General features: G+C 59.6%; 1 protein-coding gene across 4 annotated transcripts in view; it reads right to left on the reverse strand.

The window, feature by feature from the left end:
* Window positions 1–486: 486 nt before the first annotated feature.
* FOXP4 (forkhead box P4) overlaps window positions 487–22,372 on the reverse strand; it is a 51,225-nt gene continuing 29,339 nt past the window's right edge. The window contains exons 3-17 of one of the 4 annotated variants that reach the window (XM_045777026.2): window positions 20,874–20,969; window positions 14,799–14,921; window positions 14,123–14,209; window positions 12,407–12,554; window positions 12,070–12,280; window positions 11,687–11,791; window positions 10,803–10,890; window positions 9,660–9,743; window positions 9,361–9,532; window positions 9,202–9,278; window positions 8,128–8,229; window positions 4,583–4,704; window positions 3,589–3,655; window positions 2,884–3,053; window positions 487–2,431 (exon numbers count right to left, since the gene is read on the reverse strand). In XM_045777026.2, the coding sequence (XP_045632982.1) occupies window positions 2,284–2,431; window positions 2,884–3,053; window positions 3,589–3,655; window positions 4,583–4,704; window positions 8,128–8,229; window positions 9,202–9,278; window positions 9,361–9,532; window positions 9,660–9,743; window positions 10,803–10,890; window positions 11,687–11,791; window positions 12,070–12,280; window positions 12,407–12,554; window positions 14,123–14,209; window positions 14,799–14,921; window positions 20,874–20,969 (1,800 nt within the window). In that variant the 3' untranslated portion in view covers window positions 487–2,283. Of the gene's footprint in view, window positions 2,432–2,883; window positions 3,054–3,588; window positions 3,656–4,582; window positions 4,705–8,127; window positions 8,230–9,201; window positions 9,279–9,360; window positions 9,569–9,659; window positions 9,744–10,802; window positions 10,891–11,686; window positions 11,792–12,069; window positions 12,284–12,406; window positions 12,555–14,122; window positions 14,210–14,798; window positions 14,922–20,873; window positions 20,970–22,372 lie in introns of all 4 variants that reach the window. The other 3 variants (XM_045777024.2, XM_045777025.2, XM_045777023.2) reach the window with 3 other exon arrangements.

Raw genomic sequence — 22,372 nt, forward strand, 5'->3', positions numbered from 1 at the left:
CTGACCCTGAGCCCACCAGCAGGACACTGACCCCACACTAGGCGGCAGGCACGCGCCCACTGACAGCCCCATCCCCACACACATGCATTCCCTCCCGCCCCCCCAAGACAGGGTGATAGGCCCAGAAGAGCATCTTCAGGGCCCTGTGGCAGCAACCCTCTCCAGCCCTGAAGGAAATCTCTGGGCTGAACACACCCTTGGAGGAAGGGGCAGGGACGGGCAAGAAGGAATTGTGACTTAGGGAGAAAGCAGAATGACCCAGAGACCTGCTTTGAAAGAAAATACCAGAGAATGTGGATGACAGTGGAAGAAGTGGGCAGGAGGAGTAGAGAGAGGGGGCCCCTCTGGTCCTGGCCCATGCATGCACTCCCAGAAAGCACCCCCACAGAGCCCCCACTGTCCGTGGCGGCCTGCTGCCCTCAGCCCCCCAGAGCAATCTTTCCACTTTCGTGTCCTTCCCCCCTCACCTTGGTGACACACGCAGGGCCCGGTGAATAGAGGACGTTTAATATTTCTGTGCTGGTCAAACAGAACACAGGTGGGGAGTACATAGGGGAGGGGGCGGAGGGCCCCCTCCCTCTCAGGAGGGGTGGCTTGTGAAGGGGTGTATGTGGGGGTGGGGGGGTCTTGGGAAATAGTCCAAGGAGTCTTCTCAGCAAAGGGGCCTGGCCTGGGGTATCGTGAGGATCCAATACACCCAGTCCTTGGCCTAAGTTGGGGTCCCCCATAGGGGGTCTGTGGAGTCTCACTTTTTTTTTTTTCCAGCTCCTTTGCTGGAATCCACACTCCCAGCGTGATGGGGGACTTGGTCCTAGTGAGGGGTCTGGAGAGCCCCCAGGAAGCAGCCCAGGGTTGGGACTAGGGCTCGAGGCCCACCACCGAAGGAGAGGAGAACCCCTTGGGGTGCTGAGGGCAGTGCGCCTCCTTCCCTCACCCTCTTTCTTCCTCCAGGCTGGCCAAGAGCAGAGTGGGGGTGAGCAGGGCCCCTAGCCTCTGCTGAGTCCCAGGGTCCTCGGGGTGGGTGGAGGAAGGGTGGAGAGAGGGTCTGGGCCACCAACAGACACTGTAAACTTTGGTTTAAAACAATAACTTAAGTGGAGGGAGGGCTTCCAGCCTGGGGCCAGGGTCGGAAGGAGGAGCAGGGGTGTGGGAGGCGACAAAGGAAAAAGCCAACAGAAAGTTTTGGTTTTTGCTTCCGGCATAAGAAAGGTCTTTGGTCATTGGTTTAACTGGGGGAGGTGGGGGAGTGGAGAGGGGTCAGGGAGGGGTGCTAAGGGTGAGGCAGGACTGTAAGGGGGGACCTGTAGGCTGGGGCGAACCTGTCGGGGTCACAGCAGCCACCTGCCCCTCAGGCCTGATTTCAGCCTGGCCTTTCCTGTGACCGAGGCAGGACGCTTGCTGGTGGCACGGGCATGACCCCAGCTCCAGCCTCAAGGGCAGCTCGGCTCCCTTCAGCGGCCCCCCTCCTTTAGTCCACCTGGCACAGACCTCTGTGAGAGGGCAGGCGCCGGGCCTCTTCCTCTGCTCCCGGGGGTGGGGGCAGCTGAGAGCACCCAGTGCGGGGGTAGAGGCCCAGTTCAGCCTGGGTTCTGTCTCGGGTCAAGGGCAGGGGCTGGAGCCAGGCAGCCTGGCTCCCACCGACCCCCACGGAGCATACAACTTGTCCCGCCCCAGCTGTGGCTTTTGAGTGGGCACAGCTGAGGGGGCCTGGTTTCTTCTGGGGATGGTCTGAAACTTCAGCTCCCCCGCCCTAGGCGGGGGCAGGGGCGCGAGTTGGGGGCAGCGGGGAGATTTCTTCACAGTACGGAAAAGAAGGTGGAAGGGAGCACAAATTAGGAAAATGGGGGGCCTCTGGCCAGAAAACACTGCCAGAGCCAGGTGCGAGGGGCCCTGGGTTTGAGAGGGGTGGCTTAGCCCCGCCTGCGGGTCTCCATGGCGCTGAGGGGCCCTGTAAGGGAGAGCTGGTGGGGGAGGAGGGCCCTGCTGCTGCTGGTGGTTGGGGGGAGGTGGTATTCAGATGTAGGGGAGGGTCTGAGGAAGGGTCTGGGCCCTCCGTGTCCTCTGCAGGTCCCAGACCAGGGGTTCTGTGTCCCCTCAGGGGCGGGACCGTCCCTGCCCCCGAGCGTCTGTCAGTCAGGTCACGTTGGGAGTCGCTGGCCCAGCCCCCCCATCTGAGTCCTGGAAGTGCCTTGAGGTTTGGGCGGGGCTGAGGAGTGGGGGTAGGTGGGGCCTGGGTTCCAGAAGGAGGGGTCTCACCCCTGCCCAGCCTGCCCCTAGAGGCCCTTAGGACAGTTCCTCTCCTGGCAGCTCCTCCTCCAGGTCCCTGTCTTCTGGAGGCCCCGCGGTGCTGGGGTTGGGGGGGCCCAGGGGGGGGCCCGGCCGCCTGTCTTCCTCTGCCTCGGCTGGCTCCTCTTTCACCTGCACCTGGTGGCTGTGACAGAAGGGATCGTGTGGGCACCCCAGGGGCCTTCCCCTGTCCCCCAAACATCCAGAAGTTGGGGATGCAGTGGGGGGTAGTCCCAGCTCGCCTCCCCAGGACTGCATCATCCCTGAGCCCCTGGGGCCAGCCGTCTGTCTTAGGTCTGATCTCCCCAGGAGCTCTCCTCTGAGGAAGGGGGAGGTTGGGACGGACAGGGGTTGCCTTGGGTAGGGCAGGAGACAGAACAGTGGGAGAGGAGGAAGCAGAAGAGGAAGAAAGCTGCAAGAAAGAGGGGAATAAGAAGGGAGAGGGGAGGGAAGGGTGCCATGAGAAGGGAGAGAGAGACAGAGGTCACTTGTTCTGAGAAGACACATGTATGTGTGTGGGGGGGTGATAAGATGGGGATCCCACCCGCAGGGGCGTTTGGAGGGCACTGGGGTGGGGGCTCCATGCCTCGTGCTCACCTGTACTGGGGCGGGGAGAGGCGAGGGGGGCTGCTGCTGCCATTGCTGGGCAGCGGCTCCACGGGGGCACCCACTTCGTCGTGGCTGAGGGGCAGGAGGCTGCTGGCAGAGCCTGGGTTCAGCATGCCAGGGCTGTTGAGGAGGGGGAAGCTGCTCTCGGCCAGGGCAGCCTGGAGGGCACAGGGTTGGCCCTGTGAGCCGGCTCCACGCAGCCAAGTGCGTCGCTGCCCCCCACCCCCACCCAGCGAGCCTCCAGGAGTCTCTGTGAGGACCCCGCCGGCGGATCTATCTGGGCAGCTCCCCGCCAGTCCTCCCTGACACAGCACACTCCTCCAAGGCCAGATCTTGACCCTGACCTGCTGCCTCCCAGCTTTCCTGGGAGCCTGGGCCTGACCTATCCCTTCCCAGGAGGCAGAGGACCCCCAGACTGATGAGCCAGGTAACGGGCCCCCACTGGTGATGCCAACCTCCCTCCTTGCTCTCTGCTCCGCCTGAAGCCAGCCTTGAAAGTAGAGGTGGGGGCTGAGCCCCGAGCTGGGCTAGGGCAGAGGGGCTGGGGTTTGGGCCACCCATAGTGGTTTTCACCCTCCTGCCTCTCCTCTGACTGATGGTCCCTCGGCAAGGGAGAGTGGGGGAAGGTCAGTGTGTGTGGGCAGGAAAGCAAGGGGCCAGGAGCGAAGGGGGCTCTGGTCAGGGAGCACTCACCTGGTAGCTGGCATTAAGTGCTCCATAACTGAGGCCCGAGATCATGTTTTTCACCAGGGTGGGGCTCCTGGAAGACAGAGAAGGCACAGGTTGGTCCGTTCATTCACTTACTTCTCCTTCACACCCTGACCCTTACTAGGCCCTGCTCTGTGCCAGGGTCCGTTCCATTCCTGATCCTAGGAGGCCACAGCAGGGTCAGTGCCCTCTGCTGAGTTTTATTCAACCCTCGTGCTGACAGGGCACGGCGCAGACGCACAGCCCCCATCACAGCTCCCGTGCTGAGGCTTTCAGGGGCTCTGGGGAGGGTACGGCGTCTCAGAGCTGGCAAGGGGGAACAGGGTTCCCTCCCCATGCCTGTTTTTGCATGACGCCACCCCAGCGGGTTTTCTCTGTTGTTTCCGGGGTTCGGCAGGTCCAAGCTAGAGCCCTGACAGTCCCATATCTGTAACGCCCACATGATCTTGCCATCCTGAATTCTGGGACATCTAATCGCCATGCGCTCAGCCGGTCCCCGTGCACTCCATGCCGAAGGCTTTTCTGCATGGGAATTGCAGTGCTCGGGAGCTGGGTCAGGTAAAGCAATGGTTCAAGGCTGTCCCTCTTCCATAAGGATTCATCCCCTACCTGCCATTTACAGAGCATCTAAGAGAGGTTAAGGAGCTGGCCCCAGGTCACCCAGCCAGCGAGAAGCAGAGGTGCACTGGAACCCAGGTCTTCTAGCTGGCATCTGCCCATGTCCCAGCTCTGGCCAGGGCAACTTTGGTCTCTGTCTCTTTCTGGTCCCAGGCCCCAGGCTCCTTCCCTCAGTCAAGAACAGGGATAGAAGAAGACATATATGTCCTCTGTCTGATCACCTGTCCTTCCAGATCCCGGGCTCCCCTGGGTTCCTCCACCCCTTTCCTCCCCACCCCTGAAGTGGGAAGGACTGGGTACACAGAGGTATCCTGGAGAGAAATGGGGGGGGGTGCCTCTGCTCAGGGTGGGGCCTACATACCCCGTCATCTTTGGCGGCCTCCGCTTCTGATACTCGCGTTCGTCCACAGTCCACACGGCGCCCTTGACGTTCTCCACCCGCACGAAGCACTTGTGCAGGCTGAGGTTGTGCCGCACAGCATTCTGGGGGTGCAGCGACAGGGCGCATGCTCAGAGGCCGCCTGCTCGGCCCCTTCCCCGCTCTGGCGAGCACACCCAGCAAAGTCCCTGTCCCACTGCGTCCCACCTCCCCAGGCCCAAGGCCATGCAGGCTGCCACGGGGAGGAGTCCCCTGGCCCCTCTCCTGCCCTTGACCCAGGGTCTGCCAGGGTCTTCGTTGCTGACAACCCATTTTATGCCCCACTCCGCTTCTCCCTGCCATGTTTTGGAAAAGCCCGTCTCCCAACTAAACACCAGCCGGTGGAAATCATTTGTTCCCCAGCAGCACCGACCAGACACAGGTAGCTGTTACCTGGGGCCCCTGGTCCCATGAGCCCGCATTCGGGCCCTGGCCCACCAGCAAGCCTGGAACCTGTTATCTCAGGCGGGTGCAGAGTTTCCATGCGGCTTTACAAGTTTTGGAAATAAATCAGGAACCCTCGCTGCAACCTTCTTTAGCCCCTGGGAGTGTGGGAGCCATGGCTTTGAGAAGAGACAGCCTAAGAGCATGAGGCACACAGCAGGCCTCTAATATACACTTGTTGAAATAAACTGGCAGGAAGGAGAGCATGGGTTTAGCAGTTGTGAGGCAGGAAGAGGAGAGAAAAGAGGAAAAGTCACCTTGTCGCTCCCACCTCCTCCTGGCAGGGTGACTTCAGGAATTGAGGCCATCTGAATTGTAGGACACTTGGGTGGGGGGGGGTGGCCCCATCCCCCCCCAGGGGGCCTAGATGAGGGCCCGAGCCCGCCCACTCCCTCCAGGTCCCTCAGTTCTGTCCCTGTACTTTCCTCTAGCAGCTTCACCCACCTCCCCCCCAGCCATCCCTGTCCCTGTTACCTGTCCTCCGTTAGCCTCCCCCGCCTCACCCCACCCTTGTCTCCTCTTTACATTTCGAACCGGGGGAAGAAAGCCGGCAGGGCGGGCAGCCCGTGCCCCTGGAGACCCCTCCCCCTCTCTCCCTTCCAACTCTTGCCACTTGCAACTGGCCCGATTTCATTACCAATTGTAATTTGCCTCTAATTAAATCCTGTGTATTTTTCCGACTCGCTTGCTAATCCACGAGGGAGGCGGGCGGCTGGAGTGGAATCTCTTGGAGCGATAATTACAAAGGGCCTAATCACGCCGGGGCTCCTGCCTCGGAATAAATTTGCCCGCATTACGGGGCTCCGATCCTCCGCTTTGCAAATGAGAATGACCCCAATTTCCGAGGATGGCCTCACCGGGGCTTTTTTCCCTCATTTCGAAGCCTGATTCGTGATGAGAGACTAATTCGTTACGCTGAAACATTAACGGCAATTTAAGGGGTCTGGCGGGGGCTGCGTAAACAAAAGGACGGGCCCACAACATGGGCCCTGGGAGAGGATGGACACAGGGGGAGGGCTGGTGAGGACCATCAGCTTGGCAGATGGCAGCTCTGTCCTCGGATGAATGGCAGCTGGCCGGCCCACGCTGGCTCCTGACCCTTCTGCCCTGGTCCGAAGTGGACAGCATCTCAGGGTGTGGGCCAGAGAGGGTGAAAGAGGGAGGACTGGAGGTGGAGGAGGAGTTGAGAAGAGGGACCTCAAGGAGCAGATAAATGGGTGGATGGTGGAAGGCGAAGAGCTGGGTGTAGACACGGTACGTTTCCCAAGGAACATGAATGAAGCTTGGCTGCAAAAATCTTGAAGGTCAAAGTGGACCTCAAGCTGAGATAGATTCTGCTGTGCCACAGGGAGGGCGGGCACAGGTAGTGCCCGAAGTGGCAGAGGCCCCAGCAGAGTGCCGCTCACTAGGAAGGTAACCTGCTTGTTCACTAGCCTTGCACCGGGACCTACACAAGGTGAGGGGGCGTGGAGGTGGACACCTGGGGGCGAGAGACACACCACTGGGATGACCCTGGCTGGGCGACCGTGAAAAGTGGCATGGAAGGCCAAAGGGGCTTGGCTAAACGGGAAGGGCTTCAAGGTGGTCCTTGAGGGGTTTAAGGAAGTCACCCAAACCAGCTCCTCCTGACCTCAAGAAAGGAGGGTGGGTGGGTGAGGGACACCCTGCCCCCGAGGAGGAAGCTACTGGGGCTCTCTATTTTCATCCCGACAGGTTAACCTGCATTGTGAACAGAAACATTAGATAACAATTGTAATGATCCTTTATGTTTGTGTAGGACTCATCATTTTCTAAAACCCAGTATCCAAACTGGCCTGGAGGTTGGAGACTGGGCAGGGTGGTCCCAAAAAGGCCCTGCAGGCTCACGGAGTGGGCAGGATTGTGGGTGGCAGGAAATGACATCACTCACAGCCAATCAGAGCAGCTGTCCCAGCCCCGAAGCCTCTCTCCCCAGCTTTGGGAATTGGGCTCGTGGGGATACGGAAGGTCATGAAGCAGTCTCTCCTGCTGCAGTTAGCACATTTCAGGGCAGAGGAGCCTGGGCCCTAGGCAGACCCTACCCAGTTTAGCACTGGTGGGGAGGGGGCCTCAGTGACACTTGTTGAAAGCTGGCTAGGTGGTGGGGAGGTAGTTCGTTTTGTTGCAGTTCCTGAGCTTGCCAGCAGGGGGACTCAAGAGCCAGGGATCCAATTAAGCTTCTGAGCTAAGGACTCCTTCCCTGGTGTCTAACCTTCCCCGCAGGGTGCGAACACTCCCTTCTCCTTCCCTCCACCCCCTTCCAATTTAGATATCACTTTCCACTCTGCTGCACAGACACTAATATTCTCACCCATCAGACAGACAGACGGACACACACACACACACCCTCCCATCTTGGCTATGGGAAAACAAATGGCTGTGCCCCAGTCCACATCTCTGTGTCCCATTTTTTTAAGGTCCCTCCCTTCCTTGCCTCCGGTCCCCTGAGAAAACTCTATGGCTGAAGGTGGTGAAATGACTAATTGGATGGAGACAATTATCTTCCTGCCTCCATGGCAGAGTTGGGGAGAGGGTGGGGGTGCCTGTGGTTGTGTTCCCGGGCACAGTCCACAGGTCTTGTCCAGCTGGTCCCTGTGTCCACGCCTGCACACTGCCCACCCCACCCCGGGCTTCAGAACATGCACCTTTAGCCAAAGTACCCAGACCCGTAGGGTCTCTTGAGAGTGTAACCCAGGCCTCCCTAACAGGCTCGGGCATTACTGACTCCCAGAGGCCCTACTTTGTGGGGCCTATGGGGGAGCACTCCACGGAAGAGGAGGATTTCTTCCCAGAAAGAAGGCAGCACAAGGCTGGAAAGAAGGGGCTACTGAGGGGCAGTTAGAGAACATTCCATAGCCCATGCTGAGGGTAGAGGGGCCCATGATGCAGCCCATGCCCTGCTGGGGCCATTTCTGCAGAACGCCCCTCTGAGGGGACTAAATGCGATGCAGCCTTGGTCTCAAGGGGAGGTGGAGATGTCTGAGGGTGACTGGGGCTCTTGGCCAGGAGGAAGGAGCATGCCTCACCTTCCAGGTGGCAGTGTTTCTCCGGAAATAGGCGAACATCCTGGTGAACCAGTTATAGATCTCATTCAGGGTCAGCTGCCTGTCGGGAGTTTCCAGAATGGCCTGTGGGCCAGAAAGAAACAGAGAGACCCTCAGTCTGGGCCTTGAAGGGTCATAGGCCTGTGCTCTCTCCCTTCTTCCTGGCCCCTGCCTCTCACCCCAAGAACAGAAAACACCGACTACAGAGGCTTGTGGACAGGAGGACTGGTGGGTGTTGTCGATGCCCTGAGTGGGGCAGGCTGCTTAGAGCCCAGCCAGAGGCCAAAGGAAACATGAGCCTCGAGGCCCATGCATTTGTGCAAGGAGCACATGATTTCCTTCTGGAGGGAAACTGGCATCAAGGGCCCCTGCCCTGTAATGAAAATGAAGCAGCATTCTCGGAGAGAGAGATCCATGGGGTGGGGGCTGGTTGTAATTTATCCTGATTTTGGCAAAGGGCGCCCTAAGCATGAGATGGGGTATGTGTGCGTATATGAGGACATGTGTGCGGATGTGTGTGCCAGCGTGGGAGGTCAGAGCAAGAGGATGTCTGTGCAAATGTCCATTCAGATGAATATTACATGAGCATTAAGACTGAGGGAGAGAACTGAGGGGGGTGTGTGTGTGTGTGTGTGTGTGAGAGAGAGAGAGAGAGAGAGAGAGAGAGAGAGAGCTGGCAGGGAGGGGGGGGAAGAGGGAGAGAGAGAGGCAGGCAGGCAGCAAGCAACTGAGAGTGACCGTAAGTCTATCAGAAAAATAGTCTCCCAGAAGCGTGTGTACAAGGGAATGAGAGAATGAATGACACAGTGGGTGTGAGTAGCAAAACCCAGGGCGCATGCCCCCAGAGAGACGCCGCAGAAGCAGTGCACGGACTCAGATGGAGCCTGTGCGAGAGGCCACAGCCGGGAAGGCTAGCCTGCATGCCACTGGGAGAGGACAGGTGCGGGAGGGGACGTCTCTCCTCCGGCCCCAGGACACTTGTGGAGGCTGGGACGCTGAGGTGGGGGTGCAGCCTGCGTGCCCTCCCCACCCCCTCTGTCTACCTTCCGTGCTCACCTGGCGGATGAGGGAGGCGTAGGTGAAGGGGGGCCTGACGTCGGCGTTCTTGTAGAACTCGTGATTCTGGGCCAGCTCTGGGGGCAAGAGGCAGAGGGTGAGGTACCCGGATGGGGGTCCAGCTGGGGGGGGGGGAACGACCCTCCTGGCAGTCCTTACCCGAGGAGATGGGGGAGCAGAACTTGTCACTGCTCCTCCGGCGGGCAGGGCCCCCGCTGTGCAGGGGGGCAGAGCTGAGGCCGGGTGGCCGTAGGGGGGTGACGGGGGCAGCGGCTGAGGTGGGGGGGTGCACAAGACCATCTGGGAACGAGTCTGCTGCAGAGACGGGCACCTTGGAGAATGAGGAGGAGCCGGGGACCGGGTTCAGCTGTGAGCAACGGGGAGGGTGCTGAGACCAGCGCCAAGGGTGGGGGTCCCGGGGGTCCTGGGAGGGCCGCAGGGAGGGGAGAGTCACTCACTGGCTGGCTGAAGGGCTTGGGCTCGGAGGGCCGCATGTGCAGGTGGGCCATCATGGCCTGCAGCCTCTCACTCTCCTTGGCGAGCTGTGGAGAGGCGGGAGGTGGGCAGGAGCTGAGCCCCCAAGGGTCCGGTCCTCTTCCTCCTCCACATCCCACCTCTCCCCCACCAGACACCCAAAAAAACCCCTCTTCCCACCATCCCTCTCCTGCATCTCCAGCATCTGGCTCCCTCTGTCCCCTGCTCCTAAGTGGCCTCGGCTCTGCTCTGCACCCTTCTACCCTCAAGGCCAGGGCCTGGGGTTGCCGGCTCTGTGAAGCCCTCCTCACTTCCCCTCCAGACCGGGCATCCCAGGCTCGAGCTCAGCGAGCCGCTGAGCTACAGGCCAGGGGCCCCCTTGCTAACAACACATGCTTTTTCTCCCCATCGAAGGCAGAGGCTGTGGCTGAACAACACCCAAGTTCAGTGGCACTTGTGTGTGAGAGGGTCCTCGCCCAATGAATGGAAACACAGGAATGGATGAATGATTCATTCACCCCCATTCATAAATTCAATAGGTCTTTCACAACTACCCTCTCATGGCAGGGCACTCTGCTAGGTGCCAGACGGAAATGGGTACATGTCCACCATTCTGCCTGCTGGACTGTCGTGAGTGCTACGTGTTACAGGGTGTAGCGTCGGGAGCCGACTGCTGCGGTTCTGACCCTGTCTCTGCCACCCGCTAGGGTGAGTGACTGGAAGCAAGTCACTGCACTTCTCTGGGCCTCAGTTTTCCATACCTGTAAAGTGGGGATGAGAATAGTACCTGCCATATACAGTTGTTTAGAGGATTCCTGGAGTTCTACAGGTAAAGTATTTAAGTCAGCACCGAGTGACGCGCTCCATACGGTAGCTGTGCGTATTTTTATTGTTTTTGTACAGATGCTGCTCTTCTGGGCCTCCCAGCAGATACACCCCCACCTTGGTTTGCACCTGAGAATCTAACTGTAATCATCTCACGACCTTGGCACTTAGGAGCAAGAAAGCATAAGACGAGCCGTCCTCAACACCCTCTAAAGCCCTCCTGGAAATTCAGTGCTGAGGGTGGGGCAGGGCCCAAAGAGGGACGGCGTTCCCGCACCCCGCCCGCGTCCTCAGAGCCGCACCTGGATCTCCAGCTGCTGGACCACCTGCATCTGTACCCGGCACTGGGCTGTGCTCCGGTCATCCAGGGCGTGCTCTGTGTTGAGGTGTCTTCGGGGTAGGAGGGGGCAGAGAAGACACAGTTGGCCCTGCTTTGCAGGCCTGCGGCCCCCACCCGCCCATCCCGTGCTCCCATCCCGCCCATGGCCTGGAAAGCAGACAGACCTAGAGATACAAAGGGAAAGAGGTGGGAAAAAAAGAAAAAAACAAAAAAAACCAAAAACCGGGGCAACGAAGGAAGCCGCCTTCTCGTCAGCCTCCTTTGATGTCTTTGCTAAAATCCCAGCTACAGAGAGATCTAATTGCAAATGAACTAATTAAGTAAACCTCTGACGAAGCGTGAAAACAATTTGTTTGACCCTGATGCTGCAAGGGTCTGGGAGACAGCGGAGTTAATCAGTCAGTGACAGAGCCTGGCACGGCTGTGGCAGCTGGCCGCCTGCTGCCAGCCGCCTGGCCGCCTCCCGCCCTGCCTGTCCACCGGCCTTCCGGCCTGTCACTAGGCCATCAGTCTCCCGGGCTGAGTCTGGGGGAAGCTGGGGAGGGCGGCGGGGGCATCCTCTCCTGCTCCTCACACCCCTACCCTGAGGGGCTCTGACAGCCTGGGGATGGGGCTTAAGGAGGCTGCAGGCCCCTGAAAATACAGATGGGGGAGGTGGGGATCAGGGAGCTGGTGGGGGCAGGAAAGAAGCTAGGCTAGGTGCCCCAGGGGTGAGGACAGCAGGACAGCTGGTGGCTGAAGGCCCAAGGAAGGGCAAGCTAGGTGGCCGGCGGGGGAGGTGAGGGGCCCTGTGGAAAGGCTGCTGGAGGGTGGGGGGACAGAACGTGGTGGGGGGGCGACACCTACTTGATAAACTGGCCCAGGTCTTCACACAGGGTCTCACAGCCTGGCCACTTACACTCTCCGTGTCCGTAGAGGGGGTGGGAGCCTGGCGTCTCCTCGTGGGAGGAGCTAGGAGAGCAAGAGGGAGGCAGTGGTCAGGGACCCCGAACACCCCAACAGCCCTGGGTCCAGCTTGGGCCGGCTCCCCTGCTGGTGATGTTTCTGTCCCTAATACGGGTTTCCCAGAGGCTGAGAACAATTCTGTGAGCCCTGGGAGAGGGGTCAATTTCCGGGTCCCCAAACTCCGCCTCCCCCTCATCCCTCACTGTGGGTGCCATCCCTCGGGGTCCAGGGGTGCCCCCCCCCCGGCAGGTGTACAGTGCCCTCTCCCAGCCTGGGCCCTGCACCTGTCTCTCCGAGGTGTGAGCACAGTGGGCTGTCCGTTGGGCAGGGTGTGGTGGGAGAGGGAGGGTGAGACTTTGGGGGGGGCGGCAAACGAGGTAGCGGTGGTGGCTGAGCCGGTGAGGTCCAGCCCCTCCTGCTTGACGCTGTCCTCGGCGGGCTGCCCAGGGGCACCCTCGCCCTTCCACAGCTGGGGCAGGTCCGTCGGGCACACGGCTGCTGCGGGAGAGAGAGAGGCGGGAGGCTGGCAGGGCCCCAGGAACCCACGGGGCCTCCAACCCGGCCCTGGGAGCGGGGAGGGAGGGGGAGCCGCGGGCCGGGTCCGGGCTGGGGGGCACTCACCTTGCGGGAGGGTCTGCAGGGGCCCCGAGGCTTGGCTGGGCTGCAGGCTGACCAGCCCCTGTCTCTGCAGGCTGAGCAGGTGCTGCTGCTGCAACTGTTGCATTTGCAGGAGCTGCTGCTGGAAGGCCAGCTGCTTGTTCCCCAGGGCCTGGTGGGGGGCCCGAGGGGGCGGGCAGAGAGGGGTGCCATCAGCCTCGGGCACGCCCTCTGGCCCCCACGCTGCGGCCACCCCCTCCCAGGGCCTGTCAGCCCCCGGAGCTGTCGTAGTGGCGTCCGCGGCTGCAGCCTCTCTGCTCCCGGCCCAGCTTCCATAGGGCTGCATGCCTCCTCGCAGTAAACACACGCATGCACGCACGCACGCACACGCGCAAACACACACAGCAGACCCAGACGCTCAGCACGACGCCCTCCCTGCTCCCGCCCCCCTCCTTCCGCTGCCTCAGCTCCCCGCACCGCAGCTGTGCTCGCCTGGAAAGGGGGGGCTCTCATCACAATGATCGATGAGCCTGTCAGACTCCGGGGGCCACTCCCGCCTGGCGGGCACCCTTCCCACATGCCCGGGTGCCCCCCTTCCGCGCTGAGGAGGGGGCCTACCCCCTCCAGCTCCTCTCCTCTCCTGCTTCTTAGATACAGGGAATCAAAGAGTCTGACGGGACTTTAAAAGATCCACATCAGCTGGTCATTGGGACCCAGGCCTGGGGAAGAGTCACATCTCTACTGCTCAGGCACACACTTGCTCACTGGCTCGCTGGAGGTCTGGAGCTCTGCTCTCTCCCTCCCCCTCCTTCCCCCCCACATTCAGTTCTTCACACAGGCACTGACAAGTCAGCCCGTCAGCAAGTCTTTTCTGAGCCCCAGAAGCCAAGCCAGTCCTGGGTGCTCGGGAGGCAGGGACGTCTCTGCCTGCCTGCCTGCCCTGGGGGTGGGGTGGGGGGCTGGCTATTCAATAAAGCCAGCCTACAGATAATGCAGGGAACAGCGACAAGACCTTGCCGGGGAGGCTGAGGGTGTTGGGAAATGACTGGGCGTCAGCAAGGCAGCGTTCTGGGAAGAGGCAACTCAGGACCTGGCTGTGGTTTGGCCAGCAGGAGGGAGGCACGTGTCTGGGGCACGGAGGCGGAGCCCAGGGGCCTGGTGTGGAAGCTCTGGAGGCCCTGTGGCCCAGGAGAGGCCGGGGATGTAGGCTGGGGTGTTCTCTGGAGGGGCAGGGTAGGATGTGACAAGAAGTGGCAGAGGTTGGGGCACGGCTGAAGGGAGCATGGCAAGTGGTTTGCTGAGGGACTAGAAGGTGGGGGGGGGGCGCTGAGGTGCTAAAGTCACTAAGAGACAAGTGGGCAGGAAAGGGCCTGACAACAAGGCAGCTGGTCACGAAGCTGGTCATGAGCAAGGGCCACTGGATGCCCGTTTTCATTAATCCCACAACACGAGTCAAGGAGACAAGGACACGAGTCAAGGAGACAAGGAGACAAGGAGAAAGGACCGCGTGGGGCTGAGGGCAGCTGGAGAGCTGTGCGCCCTCCCCCCCACCGTTCGCATTCCCCCCTGCCCCATGATTCCCTCCCAGCACTTCCTGATATGTCTCCTGTTCCCGCAAGGCAATTCTCTCCAGGCCGCTGTGGGACGCCCAGCCTCTGGCCAGGGGAGGGCTGGGGCAGCAGTCCTTTGAGGGGCACACCGTCCTTTGAGGGGCACACCGGGCTTACCCAAGCCCCTTACCTCTTTGGGTTGCTGCTTCCCAGCCTGCTGTTGGGTGAGGAGCTGTAAGTGGAGCTGCTCTTGCTGCTTCTTATAGTATTCCTGCAGCTGGGGGGGAGGTGGGGGGGGGCAGGGGTGGGAGTGGGTTACCAACACACAGGGGACCGCGGACCCCAGAGCAACCCCAGCCCTGTTGTTACAGGGCTCCTGGAGGCAGAAGTAGGGAGTCTCACTGGGGTGGTGAAAGGGACACCCTGCAGGGAGATGCCTGCTCTCCTCAGTCTGCTCTGAGGGTCCCCAGCAGGGCCTGGATGGGGAGGGAGTAGAGAAGGGAGAGGGGGCTTCACCCCGCAGCTCTGAGCCCTCCCTGCCTTTCTGTGGGTTTCCTGAAAAGGTCACAAAGAGCTGCCAGGATGTTCCAGTACTTTGCCCTTCCCTGGGGTTCTGGATACAGAGGTGGGGCCGGCAAGAGGGGTAGAATGGGGGTACTTCTGTGGGAGAGGCCTGACCCCTGACCTCTCCCCAGCTGCCCTGGAGGAATGCCGATCAATCCAGCCTGAGCAGTCCCTCCGGTTTCTGCCCCGGCTTTGGCCAGCAGTGATGTTGGCAGTAAACAGGGTGGGAGATGGGAGGTCAGGGCCTCCCCTGCCCCACCGTCCTCTCTCTGACCTCCCAGCTGCCCTGGGGCCAGACTCACCTGCTGCAGCATGAGTGCCTGTTGCTGCTGGAGCAAGGCCTGCAGCTGTGGGGGCGACAGGATCTGCTGCATCTGTTGGGGGGCAAGCATCTGCGGCGACATCATGGCCACCGACACAGGCACCTGTGGGATTGGGCCCCATTAGCCTGCTCCCCTCGCTCCCACCCACAGTATGGCAGGGTGGACTGGAGGGAGACGGCTGGGTTCAAAACCTGGCTCTGCCACCTACTAGCTGTGTGTCTTTGGACAAGTGACTTACCTCCCTGTTCTCCATTTCCTTGTCTCTGAAGGGGAAGTAGCAACAGGGCCTGCTTCTTAGGGCTGTCGTGCAGATTAATGAGCTGATACTTAGAACAGAGCCTGGTACACAGCAGGCGCTCATGAGGGTGGTCACTATCTCCAGAGAGCCAAGAGGAGACCCTAGTGACACTGGTCGATAGGACCCATATCCACGCTCTGCAGGCTTTCTCCCCCAGTCATGGGGATGGGCAACACCTAGCCATTCCCGGTTCCTGCTCCGTCTGTGCCGAGCGCTATCTCCAAGGTGGGCCTGGCCAGAGGGCCGTCCGCAGCCATGGGACAGATTCAAAAAGGGGACCCCATGGCATGAGGACCTGGATTTCAGCTCCGATTGCGTACATGTCACGCACCCCGGCCCAGCTGTCTGGAGCGCACACACAGAGGCCAGTGTTGACCCAGTGAGTGCCCACCCACGTATACAGGTGTAGTCAGGTCAACGTGGGCTGGAAAAGAACACTAGGCAGGCAGGCAGGAGGCACGCTGCTACTCCTAGCTCTGGAGTGAATTTGCTGTGTGCCCTCCAGGCAAGTCACTTGCCGTCTCTGGGCTGTCAGTTTCCTCAAACCCTAAAACAGGAGCTGAACTAGAAGAGATGACACCTGCCTTCCGGCAGGAACGTGCAGGAGTCTCAGCGTGGAGAGGCTCTCTATCCCTGGCCCTGGCTCAGGCCTCGGGAGGAGGCTCAGAGAACCTAGCTACCAGCAAAAGGTTCCTGGAAAAGCAGTAACATCATTCTTCTCTCTGCCCCACCTCCCTGAAATCCCCGGGCTTTGGGCAGTCCCAGCCAGGGAGGCCCAAGGTGCAACGCTGTCTTGTCCCGCGGTTTTGGCAGGACAGGTGCCCTGATGGGGCTCAGAGCCCGGCTTGTCTAATCTCCCCTCCCACTGCCAAGTCTTAGAAGCGCCCCCCCTTCCCACACACAGCAGGCCCTCACTGAGTATTTGCTCCCTTGAGCTGAAATACCTCCCCCAGCAGATCAGAGGCCTGTCTGCTAGCCCAGGGGTGGGGAGGGAGGGGTTTGGGCAGCCCAGTCAGGGAGCAGTACCCTGTAGGGACTTGTCCTGGGCAGGATGTGACAGGTTATGTCCTCAGGGGACTTATGGCCCCTGTCACCTCCCCCTTGCCGCGTGGGTAGGGCAGGGGAGGAGGAGCTGGTTCCCTTCCAGATCCCTGGCAGGGGCAGGACTCAGCCTCAAGCCACCAATGAGGGAATCCCCAGGCAGAGGAGTAGCAGGGGCAGTGTTGTAGATCCAGGGACATGGGGGAGCTCCCAGTGCCCCCGATTCTTCTTCCGCCCCACCCCAGTAACTAATGGCTGAGCCCCAGCCCTGGGCTTATCTCCTTTATCCCAGCCATCTCTGTGCCAACAGCCCTGGGCAGGGCATACCCTCGCTCTTTGGCCGTGAACACTGTGTGTGAGTGAAGGCTCCCAGGGGCCTCTAACGAGGAGCCTTAAGTGGCAGGGTTGGGATTCAGGCCCAGGTCTGTGAACTCCATGGCTCCTGGTATTTCCCCATCCACACGGCCTTCCCTACCCCGGAGCAGATCTTGAGGAAGGTTAGGAAGCGTGTTTGGAAACTGAACTATCCAGGGAGCGGAGGGGTCCAGGAGGCTGGAGATACAAAGGCCAAGCTCCCTTTGTACAGCTGTATCTGGAGGAGACTCTAGAAAGCCAGACCGTAGGGGCCTTCTGGTCCTCCCTCTCAGAGGGGTCTGGGCGAGGGGGCAGACAGTGACACAGACCCCCACACCTCTTGAGGAGTCAGCCTGTGTCCTCTGCTGGGTGCCCCCGAGACTGGGAGGAGGCTCGGCTGTCCTTTCTTTCCTCCTCCCGTGGCGGTGCCCACCAGAGCTCAGAGTCCTGGATTTCTGAGTCAGGTGACCTAGGTTCTTGTCCCTGACTCGGAGGATTCTCTAAATCACCTGCCTCACCTTTTCCACCCAGGCCGCTAGGTGCTAATGATGTGCCTTTAGGCACTTCCCTAAATCCTCACACCAAATGGGGGTGGGGGAGCGGGTCTAATCATCATGACCGTTTTACAGATGAGAAAACTGAGACCTAGAGAACTTAAATAACCCGGCCTGTCCCCAAAGGGGGAGTGGGAATAGAGGTAAGTGAAAGTGATTTGTAGGCCATTAAATTCTATACAAATGTAGAGAAAACTACTTTGTAAAACATTCTGCGTTTTCCTCTTCTCCTCCTTTCCCTCTTTCTCCAACACCAGAAGGCACCACATGGCCAGGGTTCCTGAGGACCAGGGCCCACAGCCTGCCCTCCTCATGCTGGGAGGACTGAACTAGAGAAGGACATGGCCCAGGCAGGGAGACAGCCCAGACACGAGGGGATCTTTCCAGCCACTAGGGCTGTGAGTCACGGTGAGTGGCATGCAAGAAAGGATGTGGCATTTCCTTCCTTGGGGCTTTCCTACTTGGACGCAGGGGAGTGGAAGAGGTGACCTTGGAAGGCCTCCCTGGCCCCCGCCGTTCCTGCCAATTGGCCCAACAGCCGGCTGGAGAGGCGGCTCCATGCAGCCAGATTACTTTGGGTATACTGGTCTCCCAGGGCCCAAGGGGCCAAGAAAGGTCAGGAGGTGGCTGCTGCATGCTGAGCTCCTGAGCTGGCTAACACCATGCACCCCCCTCCATGCCCCTTAGGGTTCTGAGAACTGAATTGGAGCCCCACTGGTGTCCCCGCTGACCCTTCACTAGGCTGGGATGTGTCAGGATAGGCGCTGTCGGCTTGTCAGCTCAGCAAGGCCCGTGAGTCACTGTCTGGAGAGTGGCCAGGGCAGCCAAATGCTTACCGAAGCCCTGGCAGTGTGAGCCGTGGGCTAACCGCCCACAGCTGCCTCCAGCCCCTCCCTCAGGGACCCTGCCCAGGCCCCTGGGTCCTCCACCCACCATGAGTACAGTGTGCTTGTCCGGGGGCTGAGAGTGGAGAGGCTGAACACCCCACGGATACAATTTGATGCCAGAATCAAGGACCCAAACTCAACGTCTGAAGCCTCTGAAATGGGATCTAGGGTCCTTGGCTCAGTGGGGAGACCAGGCCAGAGCTTTGGTGAAATTCCCTTGCAGATGACCAGAAGGAAGTCCTCAGACTAGTTCTGGCCTGGGGCTGCAGTAAGAAAGAAGTGATGGGGCACCAAGACGAATTTCCAGAAATTCTGGAAGTGTCAGCCTCAGCGGTGCTGAGAAGATGCTATGGAGGTTGGGCAGAGCTAAGGGGCCCGGCCCTAGCCACTGTCCCCTCCGCCCCTCAAAACTCCCGGCTACCTTTGCTGCCTTCTGTAACTGACCTCTCCCCACCTGTGACCCAGGCCTGGGCACAAGCTAGGCCATCTCCAGGCTGCAGCTGGACACTAACATGGTTCTAGAAACTTCTGAAGCTGGCTCCAGGAGAGGGGTGGTGAACAAGGTTGGGAGGTGAGGCAGCCAATCCTGCCTTGCACTGGGGAGCTGCCCTGTCATGTGGGGGCCAACGGGTGGCCATCTATCTTTCTTCATTAACCACTTTACTCACAGAGAAGCTATTTGTAGGACTTGGGCCCCACTCAGGGACAGAAGCTCCACCCTCCTAAGAGACTGTGGACCGAAGGGTGGGGCTGAGAGGCAAGGAAGGTACCCAGGGTTGGAAGAGGAAGAGGGTCAACAGTTGGAGCTCCAGACTCCTGGGGAAGTTCAGACACGGCCCCATGAACGCCGCCTCCCTGAAACCAGAGAAACACCCGCCCAGGGCTCTGCACCTGGGAACACCTGGTGTTCACTACTGTGCAAAGCACACACGATGGCACAGTACAGGCATTCAAGTCTAAATTCTGGAGCTAGCTGTTTGGGGTCAAATCCTGGGTCCGTCCCTTAGTAGCTGTGTGACTCAGGACAAGTGACTTAACCTATCTGGGCCAAGGTCTCCTCATCCGCAAGATGGGGCTAATAATAGCATCTGTAGACCCCATAGGGTTGTGAGGATAAAGGGAGACAATGACACTTGTAAAGCACTTAGTGTCTGCCCCGTGGTAAGCACTGTAAATGCTGTTAGTTTCATTAGTACTGAGCAAGTATTTGATGAATGGATGAATCAGTCAATGATTCGGAGGAGGAGGCAAGGAGAGAGAAGGCCTGAGAAAAGGATCATTTGTTCTGTCTCTCTGACCAAAATTTCTGTCTCTTATTCTGAGCCATCCAGGGCTGCTCTTGTTTTGGGAAAGGGGCTCTCCTAAGGAAGATTCCATAGCCTCCCCTCCCCTCTCAATTATTTCAGATCTCCTACCCCTCATAGCCAGCCATTAAGTCCTTCTTGATGCCTGACCTCAGTCCCTCCAACTACCATCAAGCTCCTTCCCTCCTGCCTTGGGCCAGCAGGACCTCTCTGGCTGGGGGAACGGTCTTGTTCCCCAGCCCACCCCTCCCAGTTCCTAGAAGGGGGTGTGAGGCCAGGCCCAGGGTGAGGACCACTCAGAGCAGTAGCCTGAGGGCCACTTCAGATTCACGGAATATGTGGGGAGTGGGGGGATCCCTAATTCAAAGAGGCCCAGTCCTCACACCACATGGGTACGAGAACCTTCTACATCTTTCCAGTGCCAGAACTTTCTCTTCTTCCCATTATTGACCTTCTGGATTCTGTTCTCACCTCCCCCCCAAACCACTACCCATCTTGGCCCAATTCCTCTCCCTTGAGGGCTGTCTCATTAGGTTCAAGACTCCTAAAAGAGGGCCACTGCTCAGGCCCTGTATCTGTCAGTCACCTTGAACTTCTTCAAACCATTTTCCCAACATAAGCTTGTTTGACTAAGCTTGTTTGATATAAGACTCAGATACTCCTCAGAGCACTGGAATCCCCACCCCCCGCCCCACCCCAGGACAAAGCCTAGTTCTGGGTCCTTCTCGGAGCACCCAGCACCTCATCCCTGCTGTCTTTTTCACTTCCCTCCTTCCTTCAGCACCCCACCCCCACAACCTCCAGAGCTTCTCGCTCAGGATCCTGCTCACTCTTCCTCCCCTAGATAAACTTTCTTTCAAAGCCCTACTTAATCCTCTCCCCAATTCTGAGCCTCCCCTGCTGCTGTGGGGAGGGGTGGGAGAGCGAGGAAGCAAGGCTGCAGGGCCCAGGGGGAGGGGAGCTGGCTGCCCGAATCGTGACCCACCCAACTCAGACCGCAATTCTCCCAAGTTCTTTGTGACACAAAAGGTAAACAGAAGGCCCAGCTCCCCCCACCCCAACCTCCCACAGATCTCCCCTCCCCCAGCCAGCCAGATGGGCCAGCAAGCTGGGGGAAGGGAAAGGGGGAAAAAAGGGCAGATTGTGCAAAGGAAAACAAAAGAGACAGAGAGACACCAAGAGACAGGAAACTGGGGGAGACAAGAGAGAGTTGGTGGGTGAGAGATGGGGAGGGGGCACGTGGTGACCTCAGCATCTAAGAGAGAGCGGGGAGAGAGGGACAGGCCAAGGGACCCAAGGGGATAGAGAAACAGAAACCTGAAAAGGGACAGGGACCCCCTCAAGGGCAGAGCCAGGGAAGGGAAGCAAGGGGAGGTACCCAGAGAGGGCGTGAGCTGAACGCAGACACAAACTCTGAGTGACACACACAAAGAGGCTGAGCAGAGGAAGGCCTGGGCGATCAGGTGGAGACAAGAGAAAGTGAACTTTCTTCACCCCACCCCTGCACTGACCACATTTGCTTCTGGAAAGCTGCTGCTTTGTGGCACTGGGGACTGGCCAGAGCCATCCTCCAGCTGGCCCTACCTGTCCCTTGGGGCCAAGCCCATCCTCCTCACCTGCACGGCAGAGGCCGACTGCTTGCTGTCACTGTTCCCCGGGGAGCTCAGGCCTGAGGCCTGCTGCAGCAGGAACTGCCTGGCCACCTGGAGAGCCTGCAAGAGAGGGGTCGGTCAGCGCAGGGCCTACCTGCTCCAACAGTGGCCTGAAGGGCCAGGAGGAGGCAGGGGGTGGTCAGGGGGCAGTGCAGGATCCAGGTTTCAGGGGCTGTCTGGGGGCAGTAAAGGGAAGGAGGCCAGGCTGAGGTGGAAGGTCTTGGGGGTGGGTGAGAGGGTCGCAGAGTGCAACCGGCCTTGGCGGTAAGCCTAAAGGTAGGAGTCCCTGAGAGGAGCTACCAGGGTGTGGAATCAGAGCCCATAGGGGCCTCACTCTGGGACTGAGAGGTTTTGTTGGGATTCAACGGGGGCAGCAAATGGAAGGGACAGTGGCCACAAAAGGATCCCAGGGGAAAGCACAGCAGATGGACTCCACGTACTAATACTGGTACTACTTGCTGAGCATCTACTATGTGTCAGGCCCTTTCACACACGAGATCTCACTGAATCCTTCCTGTGAGGCTGTGAGGTAGGGATTATCAGTTCCATTCTACAGCTGAGGAAATGGAGTCTCCAGGAGGTAGAGTAAGCTGCCCAGGATCACACAGCCAGGAGGTGTCAGAGAGAGGATCTGAGTCCAGGAAGCCTTGGCCGGGGGGGCCAGTCTGGAGGCAAAGGGAGAAGCATTCACTTGGGGTCACTGCACCCAGTCGAGGGGGATGAGGGTGGAGTCTCAGGGTCTGAGCACTGTGTGGCTTTCTGAGTCCAGAGATCTGGATGCAGGGTCTTGTGGCATGGGGGAATTCGGTCAAGTCCTCAAGGGCATGTGTGAACTTCCAGCGAGTAACTCCGACCTCACTGTGGTGGTCTGGGCTCAGAGGCCCTGGCGGCTTGGACTGGACTAGGAGTTGGCAGGGTCGTAGGAGTGGGAAGCGTGTGGAGTTTGCAGGGGAACAGCTCTGGCCCATCGCTGAGCCTGGAAGGTGAGCAGTGAGAGGTGTGGTGGGAGAGAGGAGGGTTAGGGCGGGAGGCCCATGAAGTTCTCCGTAAGGACGGCCAAGCCCTCCATCACCCCACTCTGGGTCAGTGTGGAGTTCAGAGGCAGGGGATGTGGGGACCTGTCCTGAATCCACATTCCAGGAGCACAAAACCTGCCCTCCCCCATGTTCCACAAAAATCTCCTTCAGCACCGCAGGCAGTTGCATCCAGGTCTTTGACAGGGTGCTCTGGCATCAGACAGTCCTGGGTCTGAATCTCAGTTGTGCTGCTGAGTACGACCTTGGGCATGTTATGACCTCCCCGTGCTTCAGTCTCTTCTGCAAAACCAGGACACTATCCATCTCTGAAATACCAGGGGGGCGGGAGGACTCGAGCTTGGTACCAAGGTGGCATCGCGAAGTGTCCGTTCCCTTCCCTTCTCGGGAATGTGTGTTCTCTCCCTCAGCTCAGTCAGCCAGTGGCCG

Source organism: Ursus americanus, chromosome 29 (assembly GCF_024610735.1).
Source record: "Ursus americanus isolate L20-20 chromosome 29, mUrsAme1.1.p, whole genome shotgun sequence".
Taxonomy (NCBI): domain Eukaryota; kingdom Metazoa; phylum Chordata; class Mammalia; order Carnivora; family Ursidae; genus Ursus; species Ursus americanus.